General features: G+C 44.3%; 1 protein-coding gene across 1 annotated transcript in view; it reads right to left on the bottom strand.

Annotated features, from left to right (window-relative positions):
- vwa2 (von Willebrand factor A domain containing 2) overlaps positions 1-14,085 on the bottom strand; it is a 26,193-nt gene extending 12,108 nt beyond the window's left edge. The window contains exons 1-6 of the mRNA XM_076298263.1: positions 13,925-14,085; positions 9,768-9,829; positions 5,077-5,151; positions 3,996-4,129; positions 3,408-3,517; positions 1,368-1,562 (exon numbers count right to left, since the gene is read on the bottom strand). Coding sequence (XP_076154378.1) covers positions 1,368-1,562; positions 3,408-3,517; positions 3,996-4,129; positions 5,077-5,151; positions 9,768-9,822 — 569 coding nt within the window. The 5' untranslated portion in view covers positions 9,823-9,829; positions 13,925-14,085. The remainder of the gene's footprint in view (positions 1-1,367; positions 1,563-3,407; positions 3,518-3,995; positions 4,130-5,076; positions 5,152-9,767; positions 9,830-13,924) is intronic.
- Between the last annotated feature and the right edge of the window lie 220 nt (positions 14,086-14,305).

Genomic DNA, 14,305 nt, shown 5'->3' with positions numbered 1-14,305 from the left:
TAAAGGCCCTAGCACACCTGCGCCCCCCATCTCCACCTCCACCTCCCCCTCCCCCCTTCCATGTATCTGTCACTGGTGTACAGGACAGCCTGCAATCAGCCAAGCTCAAATCAGGGAGTGGGAAATATGTGAAAACACTGCACACACACGCATGCACACACACACAAACACACACACACACACACACACAGGGCCAGATGTACTAACGCTTTTGCGCCCACTTCAGGCGTATTTGTTTCGCAACGTGCGTGTAAAATCATTGCGAGGTATGTACAAACAGGCCGCAATGATGTAAAAGCGCAAACTGCCTGTCGCAGGAGCTGAAAGTGGCAGATTGCGATTGTCATGTCATGCATATGCATTCATGGGAGGATCCAGGGGAAAGTGGGAGTTTAGCGTAAAAAGATGGGAGGGGAAGAGTATAGAGCGCCTAATTATGTATTCCGCGGTATGTACAAAGACTGCTCCTGAAAGCTCACGTCTATTCTGCGCCTAAATATTTGCGCCTTGTAAAAGCAGGTGTTAATCCAAATTGAAGTTCAATGCTTAAATAAGAGAACCTTTCAAAGACAACAGAATCGCTATTTAGAGCACCAGTTTTGCAAGTCTTTGTAGGCTACTATCAAAAGCAACATTAACTTTCGTTGGCCTTTCGAATGTCTTACTTTCACGTCATTCACTTAAACTTTCTTACTTGCTAGATTTGACCAATCTTCCATAGCCTACGTTCACAAGTAGTTTGAGTAGAACTACTGATCTTCATTATCTCCCTGCTCGTTGACATCTTATCATCTATGGTATTATTTCATGATCGCTAAACGTTTGATTCTTTTTAATGTTGTCATCAGTTAACTTCATTCAACTGCGCTTGTAGGCTCTGCCATTCAGTTGTGGACGTTCGTAAATTGCGTTTATGGGCGGAGAGAGGCAGAGAAAGGCGCAGTTTACACCAAGGATTGAACGATTGATAAATACGACGGCGCTGATAACGTTACGTTCGCAAATGTACGTACATCTGTCCCACAGTGTGCACACTATGCAAAACACACTTGTCTACTATGCAGGGCAGCTCGGTTGTTTTTGATGTACTCCACTCGGTCCAAGGCTACTTGTGACACCTGCAGACACACACATATCCACGGCCAGCTACAATCACCTCAACCACAGTGGTGTGGTGACCAATATGCAGAGCTTTGAACCAAAACAGTTGAATACTGCAAACAACACCTGTCACAGGTATGCACTGAACTTGACGACCCTGGTACATAACACATACAAATACACCAGAGAGTATAGCAGACAGTAGCTTGATAAATAAACATGAAATGTTCCAAGAGATACTTTAAGAGATAAGATGAGTTTGTTACCGTGGGTAACGCAGGCCCACGGCGAACAGGGTGACGCCGGTCTGCTTAAGCTCGGTGGCGGCGAGCTGCACGGCCCCCTGGGAGCGTCCATCCGACAGGAGGATGAGGATGCGGGGGACCGTGCTGTTGCCACTGGACGGGAAGCCCTTCCGCAGGACGTACTTCAGAGCCAGGCCTGTCTGAGTGCTGCCTCCCCTACAGAGAAAAGATGGACAGAGAGAAAAACTAGTCTTTCATACGAGATGAAAAGACACAATCCTAAATGCAAACAATTCTAAATGTAAACAATCCTAAACCTAAACAAGCTTAAACCAGTATCAGTAATGTCCAGTATAAAATACATGGAGATGTGAGAAAGGCAGAGAGGTCACATCACATATCAAACAAATATAAGAAGCCTCCGACATAATACTTCCATATGGGAAAAAGAGAAAGAGAGACCAAGATAGAGACGTGAGGGGGAGGACATGAACAGCATTACAGCTATCTCATGCATAGGGAACAAGGTAGTCTGATTTGTGAACTAGATGTGTGTGTGAGTGTGTCTGTCTCTGTCTCTGTCTCTGTGTGTGTGTGTGTGTGTGTGTGTGTGTGTGTGTGTGTGTGTGTGTGTGTGTGTTTTACACGCTGATGTCACAAGGGTGAGTGTAAAAGGTCATCTGCTGTCTGGGAATCCAGGCTCATTGAAATCCCAGTGGGAGAGCAACAACAAAGGGCAACAACAGCTTCTGTTACAGCAGGCTATTTAAAAGCTGTGTGTGTGTGTGTGTGTGTGTGTGTGTGTGTGTGTGTGTGTGTGTGTGTGTGTGTGTGTGTGTGTGTGTGTGTGTCTGTGTGTGTGTGTGTGTGTGTGTGTTTGTGTAGGTGGGTGTGTACCTGTGTGTGTATATATGCTTGTCTCTGCACGCATGTGTGTGTGTGTGTGTGTGTTTGTGTGTGTATGTGTGTGTGTAGGTGGGTGTGGGTGTGTGCCTGTGTGTGTATATGTGCTTGTCTCTGCGCGCATGTGTGTGTGTGTGTGTGTGTGTGTGTGTGTGTGCTGACTCCACTAATCTCTTATTAATTTCATTCCAGTCTAGGCCTCACAATCCTCAGCTAACCTCACACAGAGCATGACTCTCTCTCTCTCCTTATCTCTATCCTTCTCTCTCTCTCCCCCTTCCTCTCATATCATATATCAGTTTTCTTGTGCTCTCTCTCTCTCTCTCTCTCTCTGTCCCTCCTTCTCTCTCTCTCTCTCTCTCTCTCTCTGTATCCCTCCTTCTCCATCATATCATTTCAGATCACTGCACTGTTATACTTGATCAGGATTAGGCTCTAATGCTGTAATGAATATGGCTAAGTCAGAACTCAGTGGCCATCTCATTCTGTTATGAACTAAAAATGGGATGATTCTCTGTGCTCTCTGGTTCATGTCCCTTACTCACTGAACTGCTTCAGTCCTCCATAATCCCACAATCCCTCTCTTCCGGCCTGCTGGACCCAGTGCTTTCCTTTACATTCACTGCACTTCTCTGAGATTTGAATGGGATGCATGAGAACTAATAGGAGCACTAGTTGGAAGACACACATACACACACGGCACAGAGTTTTGCAACACACACAGAGACACATACACACACACACAGCACAAAGATTTCTTCATCTCACACACACACACACACACACACACACACACACACCACACACACACACACACACACACACACACACACACACACACACACACACACACACACACACCACACACACACACACAACCACAACGATTTGTGCATCAGTGGAACAGTTGGTCTATAGGAGTGACAACTGCTGATGTTTTTAAGACCAGCGATGAAATGTTGATTTCACAGCTGTTCAGAGCAGTACTGGTATGTCCTGGCCTTGGGTGTAAATGACACACACACACACACACACACACACACACACACACACACACACACACACACACACACACACACACACACACACACACACACACACACACACACACACACACACACACACACAATAACAAACAAACTGAAGTTTGTTTAATACCTGTATGTGATTTTCTTTAAGTGTTTCTTGAGCTCTTCTTTGGTGGTGTACGCATCCAGAGGGATCTCTAGTCGTGCCGTAGAGCCAAACTGAATAACTCCCACTCTTACCTGACAAACACAAACACACACACACACACACACACACACACACACACACACACACACACACACACACACACACACACACACACACTCAACTGAGTGCTGGCACAGCAGTTCATAACAGCATGGAATCTATTTGTATTCATGAAACATGATGATGAGGATTATTGCTTAAATAAAGCTGGCATATTGGAAAGTTGTATTTCTCTGTGTATGTGTTTTTTTTTTGAGAGAGCGAGCGAGTGTGTGTGTGTGTGTGTGTGTGTGTGAGAGAGAGAGAGAGAGAGAGAGAGAGAGAGAGAGAGAGAGAGAGAGAGAGAGAGACTAATAAGTTGCACACTGATTTCAGAGAGAGCGATGTATATTCTCTATTTTAGTTTTGGTCATCATCTTTTATCATAGTTTTTCTTTACTACAAAAAGCAAACACGCGTGCATGGCTGTGATCTCCATGCTACAGTAGATGTGTCCCTCAGCTGCCCTACCTTATCTGCAGCGATATCCAGGGCCTGGCTCAGCTTGATGGCGTAGTGTTTGCACCTCTCAAAGCTGCCTTTCCCCACGCTGTACGAGCCATCCATCAGGAACAGCACATCCATACGCGCCGAACACTGCATCACTGCAAACACACACATGCACACACACAAATGTATATGAAAATAAAAACAATATACTGTATACATATACATATACATATTCACTACCCGTGTAAAAGTTTAGACACAGCTACTCCCGATTGCTATTACATTATAGAACAAAACTATAGATAAAACTTTAGATAAGCTTAATTTTTTTGTTTACTATATGGTATGAATTTGGTACAGAAAGCTAAAATGCAAAGATGATACTTATATGTAATTATAGCTGGGAGGTTTATGCCCCCAAACAGGGCATCAGTATATTCACACACACACACACACACACACAGCTCATATTCAATATATTCTTCACCACAAAAATGACAACAATGCTGTGCATGTATCTCTTACAACAAACACTGTGCATGTATCTCTTACAACAAGAGGGATATAGAGATATCTCTCACACACCCACCACAAACCACCCACACATTATTCACAGCAAAGATTAAGTCTGACATTGACTTTCCTGCAAGTCCAAGCTTACTCTGCTCAACCAAATAGATGCATACACACACACACACACACACACACACACACACACACACACACACACACATGTATGGCGTGTTGGCGCTCGTCAGATGAGTAAATTATTATCCATGTAGCTGTCATGTTGGAACCCGTTGGGTCATAAACAAGGTTATTAGAGCTAGACTACACGCACGCACGCACGCACACACGCACCCATTCCCATATACAAACACCATGATACAGCTACAGTACATGCTCATTCACTCCAGTATTTGCTATATTGCCTATATTGACTGACTGGATGTGTAACATACTGTAGTATGCTGGACTACAACTAATACTACTTTAGTATGCTAAAGCACAAGTATGCTATTATATATATATTCCCAGGTGTTCTGCAGGAGACAGCAGGCTGCTCCAATGAGACTGTGTCCCCTCTGAGCCCAACACTCACTCTCTCCTGCAGCATTGATCTTCATGATGGTCTCATGGTCCGTCTGGATCTCCTGCACTGAGATAATGGCACGCACTGGTGGAAAAGAATAACAGAAAGAGAGAGAGAGAGAGAGAGAGAGAGAGAGAGAGAGAGAGAGAGAGAGAGAGAGAGAGAGAGAATTAGTTATCAATATATTGAGTTTTCAATCTAGGCCACCTTTTACCTTTTAATTGTATGCCTTTTCTCACAATGTGGTCAGGGGAGTGAAATCCAAATAAGTCATTTCTACAGGAGAGTCACTGTGAATGGCTGCAGACAATATAAGTGAAATAAACTAGTCACTGTTCATAGAGACAGAGAAATTACCCACGGTCAGTTAAACCTATGTTCACTGGCATTCAAACCCATTTATGCAAATGCAAGCACACACACACACACACACACACACACACACACACACACACACACACACACAGACACAGACACAGACACAGACACACACACACACACTTTGGCTACACGTGTAATGATTTTGCAGGTGGAAGGTGAACAGCTGATTCTGGTCTGGTTTTACTGACTCAATGAAACGCTCATGGTCTGACAGCCCCTCATTTGTGCATTGTTACTAACTGAGTGGACCCTTCTCTCTGGTAATGTGTGTGTGTGTGCATGTGCCCATGTGTCAAACGGGTGGCGTTAAGCACCATTTAAAAAGAGATAATTTAGGGGGGCAGCAGCATTCCAATGACGCCCCCTGAACACAGAGATGGGGTGCAGGGAGCAGAGAAAGAGAGAGAGCAACACTGAAAGAGAATGGAGAGAAAAGAGATAGAACTGACAGAGAGAGAGAGAGCATGAGAGAGAAAGAGAGAGAGCAACACTGAAGAGCTGACTGAGAGAGAGAGTGAGAGGGTGAGAGTGAGAGCATGAGAGAGAAAGAGGGAGAGCAACACTAAAAGAGAATGGAGAGAAAAGAGATGGAGCTGAGAGGACAGAGAGAAAGAGAGAGAGAGAGAGAGAGAGAGAGAGAGAGAGAGAGAGAGAGAGAGAGAGGGAGGGAGAGAGAAAGAGACTTTAGGAAAAAGTCAAGAGGAAACCAAGTAGTAATAAAACCAGCCCATATCAAAACCTGTGTATGTGAGAGAGAGAGAGGAGTGAGAGGGAGTGAGAGAGAGAGAGAGAGGGGGGGGGGTGAGAGTGAGAGAGAGAGAGAGAGGGGGGGTGAGAGTATGAGAGAGAACGTGCGAGAGAATGAGTGACAGAGTCAGAGAACAACAACAAACGACAAGCAAAAAAAGCCTGGTTGCCATCGCGCCATCCTCAAAGGGGTCCGTGTGAGCGCTTGAGTGAGCACTCTAGCCGCTGAGGCACAATGGCTGATTGAGCAGTTCAGGAGCTGGACAGGGCGAGGGGAGGAGAGGAGAGGAGAGGAGAGGTGGTGGGGATGGCACAAGCACATAGTGGACCTAAAGAGGGGGGGACACGCAGAGTGGACTGCCATGACCCATTCAGCAAAATTAGTCAATGACCACAGCTCCCATTAAAAGGGGTTTGCCTTTGTGTGTGTTGCCTGTGTGTACGTGCCTGTGTGTGTGTGTGTGTGTGTGTGTGTGCAAATCCAAATGCATGACTACAGTATGTGTGATTGTGCATTGTGTGTGTTAGGGTACTTGTGCATGTGTGTGTGTACACATAGCGTTTGTGTATGTGGAGTTGATGTTGCAGACTGTAGATTCTTTTGAGACAACCTGCCATCTATATTGACACACACACATTTAGTGCAGCACAGACCGTTCTCCATGGAGATCTGGTCAAGCCACAGAAACTTCCAGAAGGTCAAGGAGGGGTGACCGAGAGAGGGTGGCCTCTAAGAGGCTTCCCGGGGTGACAGGCTTACGCAGGTTATAAATCAGCCTCACCACGGGCCGGACGCTAACCGGCTAGCTGAAAGCTAACCCTGCTGGGCCACTGTGTGCCTGTCTGTCATGGTAATTCAGTGCGGTGAGGTGGCCGCGTGAATGGATGGAGGGCTTTGGCTGGGGAGAGCTGTCAATCACTGGGTTTAATTATGGAGGGGTTCTCTCCATGGTCTGCTGAGACAGCAGCCCAGTTGATGGGATTCTTGGGGTAAAACACTTCAGTTTAACAAAGCTGGAGAGCTCTTTCAGCCTGTAGATTATAACACAACAGCACCGTGTACAGAGTACATTTACAAACTGTCTGAAGCTCAGCAGACACTATTGAGAAAACTCAAACTTATAAACTTGCTATATTATAAAAGCAGGGACATATGGATCAAGAGGTCAAGTGGTATGCCTGTAGCTGACAGTAAAAGTGGAATACCAAACTCTCTTACTCTTCTTCTGTTCCCACAGCCATGGGATATGTCTCTCTTTCTGAGCTTAGATTTCCTCTTGCCTCCGAAGTGGCAAATAAGAGGAACCAATGATACAGCAACTGAAACTTCTACTGACCTACTGACACCAAACCCTGCCTCCTACACTCACACACACAAACAAACATATTCACACACACCTCTTTAAATTTTCTGTGAAAATGATGACTTCCTATGTAGTTGGTTTTAAATGTTCTGTAAAACAAACACCTTGCCTTCCAACACAACCTGCCCTCTCATCATCCTCCCAGTAAACCACATGTAGGTCACTGTTTTATGACGATCCTGACACCTTCTGACATGACCTACAGTGACAGCTGAGGATGTCACACCTCCACAGAACATTCTAGAAGCCCCAGGAGACCAGCTGAGTGATTGGACAGGGAAAGGGAACATTTAAGCGCAGGATTTACGCGGAGCTTCAGAACTTCAGCTAACAGGCAATACGTTTAAAAAATGTTTAATACTTCAGACAGGGAATGAGGAAACAGCCATTCTGTACAAACAGCAATAAGTTTTAATAAATGCTCCAGTTGTCAAATTGCAGGTAACAGTGCGAGTAAATCTTAAAACAGTCAAATAAGATAAGATGAGATCAACTTTATTTAATCCCACAAGAGGGAATTTGTGTTACAGTAGCAGAAACACAAACACAATTGCGCACAAATTAATCAGACAACTTGCAGCCGCAAATCAAATAATATGTAGTCAATTGACTGTGTTTATGTGCTTTAGCATGTATTATATATCTGAAGGGTGCTTAGATAGATGCCATAAAAGAAATATGTTGAACAAAGTGACAGAATGAGAGGTCAGATCAGGTGGCATCTTTTGACCCGACACCATCAAAGGTTAAAGGTCATTACAACCATCCAGAGCATGATGCTAGGCCTCTGCAGGTGTCTCTCCACACACACTCTATGACGTCGGACTGTTTGGGATTCTTGGAGGGATCACTCTCAAATCCTCTGAGACAGTGCTAAGAACCAGTTCTCAGGCCTAGGCCCCCTAAAGCCCATCACATTAAAGACACCTACCACAGCAGAGACAGGAGGTTTTCCTTATCAAGCTCCCCCGAAGATTTAGCAAACTTTAAGGGGAGTCTGGCCCCCTAACCCTCCTCAGAGCACCTCCGAAGTGGAGATTTACAGTGATCCACCACACTGCAGTTCAACCAACCTCTCCAACCCCCACCCAACTCTACCTCTCCCACACATAAACATCCACCCACTTGCAGCATCTGAGATGGGCCCCCAGGTTCTTATCTGTCAAAAAAACATAAGAAACGGTCTTTCCCCAAAAGTTTATCAAAATCTACAACAGGAGTACTGTCATGTATGGACACTGCAGGGCCTGAAGCAATGGCATGTGCTCATTCCTGTGGTAAAACAATTCAAAAGCTTTTTCTTTTTTTAAATTAACACCACGTGGGGAAATGTTTTAAATGTGTGTGCAGCCTTCAAGGGCAAGTTTGAAACTGATGTTCAGCCCTGGTGGACTGTAAATACTTCTGGACATCACTAAAGCTGTCATTACAAAGGAAAGAAAGACCAGAAAATGTAATACTGGTGGTAAAGTTTCAGCTCCTTAAGGGCAAATAGCCCAGATATAAGTGCACTGTTGTGGTAAGGCAGTAAAAACATCAAGTCTTACATTCTTGCATGTGGAACGAAGCGTTTCCTAGCGGAAGGAAATCACTCAGCAACATCGAATCTCGAATGCAGGCCGGGGCATATAGGAAGTGACCGAATCAAAACCTTTAATTCAAGGTGATATATCCAGGATATCAAATAGAAGTCTATATGGCATCTTTTGTGTCACTCATCTTCTAGTGCTCTCAGCTATCTTATGTATCCTACACGCCTCACAAGCCAGACTGCAGGCTCACTGGGCTGGGCCTGATGGCTCCTCAATGTTTCCCAGAGACCTTAACAGCAACCTTAATGTTCACCTTGACTTCAACTTTGACCCAAGGCTATTAGAGCTGTCAGTTTGCTTCGCCTTGTGTACTCAGCCTTTTAACTCAAACCATTACCCTCATCAAGGTCATGTGTCAGGCATGTGTGAGGTTCCAGTTACACAGCAAGAGAAACCTGGATGCACTTACTGTTCAATTCTGACTGGTCATGCAAATACACACAAGATATAAGAAAGGCTCAAATTGAGAGTACTGTATCTAACTGAGGAATTATAACAGCTGTGTTAGTACTGAATGGCTTTTGCCAACTCGCCAACAAGCACCTCAAAATGTATATGGCATCATCAGCAGACTTGCATGCTATCAGTAGGCCTATCTTTATCTCTTTATGCTTACCTTGGAATAGGAGGAACAACAAGAAGAGGTAAAGCTGGCTTGTGCAGTCCATCATTGGAGACCTGAAATGAGGAGACAAAAAGACTCATTATGCTGAAAGCGTTGAGAGACGGTGAAAATGGTGACCGCCATTTTTTTTTTGTTTGAGCCTTAAGTGTGAGAACAGTGACTAACATGTCGGTCGAACCCTTTGAGAGAGCGCTAAGGAGACTAGCGCATTCTTGAGGGAGAAGAACAGCTGCGGTGGGCGAAACCTTGAGCAGAATAAGGGCTGAATTCCTCCTCCATTCAGCAGAAGAAAGGATGGAGAGCGAGGGAGGGACGGTCCCCTGAATTACAGCGTGTCCAACAATCTACTTGTCAGCTGAGCATTAGCAAAAAAAGAAGCGGTCATTGAAGTGGGGGCTATTTTTTGAAGAGAATTAAGGGTAGGCTGACACCAGACTATTTTAGACAGGGTTAAATCATGATGCTGGACATCTGACGGATGGCTTTGGTGGTTAGGGGTCAAATCCCCATGGTCAAGGGGGCTTCAGATGAAGCATCAACTAGGTGATGATATGAGGCATTAGCCATGAGTGTTACCAAATGGGTCCAAAATAGAACCGTTTCGCATTCAATAGAGCATGTGGGGTAGAAACATAAAGATCCATTTTATAGTCGTGTTGAATAGGTCAACCACATAAAGTGACTCAAAAGAGAAAGGGACCATTTGAATTGACATAGGAACTCTATATTTCGGATCACTGATATGGTCTGTCCACCTCAAGAACTCCAAACCAACTCCTTACCTGCTCAGAAAAACCAAAGGTCATGCCTTCAAGGGTAGCATTTTGGACATTAAACTATAGAAGGACAGATCCCTCCATGTGTTATAGTCCAGAAGTATGGCGTCAGACCACATTCCAACTCACAGTCAATGGTTTCAATTTAAGTGCCTTCCATCTCTGGTCAGTGGCCAGCTACTGAACCATGGCTGAACAAACACATGGCTGGGATATGGTCACCTCACTGCACCTTAATCACTGTCATTTCTTCATCTGGGTGTTACACATTAACCCAGAGGAATTCCTCTATGTATTCACATCCATCACCTAAAAGCTTCCAGAATCATCCGGTCTTCAAGAGGGATTTGGGTCAGGATTATATGATTTCATAGTAAGCACACACTCACTCAGAGAGAGGGGGGGGGGCTCTTGTGCCCAAAGATAGCATCCAGTTTGTATCTCACCTTCTTTTGATATTTTTGAGAATGTAAAAGTTTGACAAAGAGATCAAAGCATGTACTTCTGCATGCATGTGTGCATGTGTCTGTGTGTTATGGCTGGGCCATGATATCTGATTGGCCAAATCCCAGCTGGTGGGAAACAGTGGGCCAGGCAGGTGTGGTGGGATTTATGAAGTGGTTACGGAGGTGACAGTGAACCATGAACCGTTGCTGGGTCTCGCTTTGATCCGACCCACCCCCTCGCCCACAACTCCTGCATATTCCCATCAACTATCACATTGTGAAAACATGGGAGGAATATTGTGGATAAACAAACCAACATTCCTGATAAAGAGGACAGACACTAAAAACAAAAAAGTGATCACCACGTCACTTTAGTACCTTAGAGCTTAAACGATTTGGGACAGACCAGAGGAGGACACTGAGAGGGACCCATTAAGATTCCATGCCGAGAATGTGTCTTCACCTGACATGGTGAGGACGAATGGAATTTGGCAATGTCTCATTGCGCTGAAATACTTATTTTCCCTTTCTCAAGAGCAGGGTCTTTGCGTGTGATAGGCATCTGAGGTCTTGGCCCAGGGCTGGCTCTGTGAACAAGCAGCCTCACAATCATCTAACGATAACCATCACTGCTTACCCTGCCTCTCTCTATGTGACCAGCGGAGCGTTCCGGAAGGAAAGAGAGAAGAGAGAGAAAGCAAGGAGGAGGGAAAGATAGACAAAGAGACACAGAGAGAAAGAGCAGAACTTCCATTATAGAGGAGAGCATTTTATCTACCAGAGTGATTTACTCCTATTTCTCTATGATCTCCCTCTCTCATATCCTTCTCTCTTTATCTCTGTCATTCCTTTATGCCCACCATCTTCATTTTCTTTCATTCAACTTTTTCAACTCATTTGTTTGGTCTCTGCTCCTTTATAAAGTACGCTAACACATATCAATTGAAGACAGGCGTATCTTCTCACAGAATACCACAAATAGGCCTATTTTAGCAATGTAATTTATTTCAACTAGATGATGTGTGTATATTTAGACAGACTGCCACATGTTTAGTCAAGGAAACAGAAGCCAATAATTCTAATATCTTAATTATATACAAGTCACTCAAGTTTCAATTCTCTGTATAAACAGAACTCACAAGAGTGGGGCCTATATCTCAACAGCCGACTGAGAATTTTGTTATTCGCTGGCTCTGAATAGCAACTGTCCAGAAATTGGCTCTCAGAAATGGGTGAGCTTTCGTTTAATGTAAAATGTACATGAGCAACATGTAAAAGCTTATATATACTAAATAAAATAATTAAAATGCTGTTCCCTACAGTTATTTCTTAAACCTTTTCATCTGGCAAAACACCGACGTGATTACCTGCAGTGGAAGAGCCTTCTGCTCAGTGGCAGTGCAGCAGTGTTATCTTTGATGTGAGTGTGTGTGTGATGCTGACCTGCGCATACTTGTTCTCTGGCCTCTGCCACAACAAGGTGAGTGGTTGACAGAGGATGCAAGTTTGGAGACTGAACACACAGCATTCCCATGTGCACACAGACAACGATCTGCTCCCTGTCTTACTCCAGCAGTTCAGAGGGCAGGTCGAAAAAACTACTGCATCCACAATAAGTATGGAATAGGCAAGTAGTGGTGAGGTAGGAATGCCCAAGTTTCCAACGGGATCTGTTTACTATGTGACTTGACAGTTAAGTTTTATGGTGCTGGTCCTTCCATTTCTCTGCGGAGATAAATCGTACCGGCGCCTGACTTCTGGTTTGAAATGGTAACAAGTCAGAAGCTGTCTAAGCATGACATAATTAGAAAGGAAAACCCTTGGAAGCACTTCACACAAGTGCAGTAATCACTAACCGGCAGCATTTAATGGCAACAAATTCTCTCCACACAAACTGCTTAGGACAGTTATGAAAATAATGGGAAAGACTTTTACATTCCACTATGGTTAGAGTATAAAAAATAAATCAGCCCCTGCTCTACACTCATTTTGAATAGTAAACAGTTCATTTTTCTAATGGTTTATTTGTTTTGCTTTTGAAGACATTAACCATGAATATCTCAGGTCTGTAATGGAATCCCAAACACACTTTTCAAAAAAAAAAAAAAAAAAAACCTTAAGCGTGAAGGGATGCATATTACATGTCCACTACTACTTGGTCTAACATAAGACTTCATAACACAATGCACACATCCCTGTAGACCTTCTGGGGTCTCCATGGAGTAGGGAACATAAACGCCTTTTTATCTTTACAGTAGGGTGCATACCTTATCCAAAACAAGCCAGAAGACGACGCTCAAATGTGCGCACGCTTATCCCGCACACTAAATGTATGAGTCGAGATGTTTGCGTGCTAACTATATGTCGTGTTTTCATAGGCCTACTGTTTGGGACCGTCTAGATGCAAGCACACGGGGCTTTATTTTAAGCATATTCAAAAATCCTCACGTGCAGCGGACTTCGTAAGGTAGGCTAAGGGCGGGTCATAAGGTTGTGACCCTGACGAGGTGTTTGAGTTAGAAGTTTTAAACTGGCAATTTTGTGCCGTTTCACGCTCGTAAATGTAAGATCTCCCAACGACAGGTAGGATAAACACTGAACTATTAGAACTTGGACAGCAATACGCACAATCCCAAAGGACCTCCCGTACTGTGAGTAAATAGCTTAACATATGTCAATTCAGTAGGCTATTCAGGCAATTTTACATGCTTCCATTTCCCCTTTGTTGAAATGTTTTGGACCGAGCTTCCTACATGACGACATATGACAACATTTCACTTGTCCATAAGCTTAATGACACCGGTGTTCTTGCCTCTGGGCTGATAAACCTCACGGACTATTGGCAGCAACTGAACGCTGTGTACCAACTAATAGAGCAGATTAGCCTATGATGTACTTCTTGCTGAAGAGAAGAAATACAACATACCACTTCAAACGTCGCTCTTAGTCGTATGCCTTCTTAGCGTGGACAAAGCCAGGTCCTCTTATCCAAATGAGTCTTTCTGAGATGGCAAGATCCCTCTGGGGAGAAAGCGCTCCCCGCTTAAACTTCCGCAGGCTGCAGGCGTGACTTTGACTGGGCTCCACAACTCCGTTCATCCCACTGACAACTCGACCACCCCATCCACCCCAAGCTGTTTAAAGTATGTTTTTTTATGCAAAGTAACGTTTGTGAAGTCAACGCCTAGAAGTCTGGCGTGAACTTCAGTTACAACAGAGGACACGAATCTGTTTCATGACAACCCGAAGGGTTTTTATTTCAAGAGGGCACAATGTCCAACAACTGTGTTAATTTTGGACAAACTGA

The sequence above is a fragment of the Alosa pseudoharengus genome, unplaced genomic scaffold (genome assembly GCF_046254945.1).
Source record: "Alosa pseudoharengus isolate Yale_2024_CS ecotype anadromous, Long Island Sound unplaced genomic scaffold, YU_APseudo_1.1 YU_APseudo_1.1_scf_21, whole genome shotgun sequence".
NCBI lineage: Eukaryota > Metazoa > Chordata > Actinopteri > Clupeiformes > Clupeidae > Alosa > Alosa pseudoharengus.
This window is presented reverse-complemented; position numbering and strand designations above follow the sequence as displayed.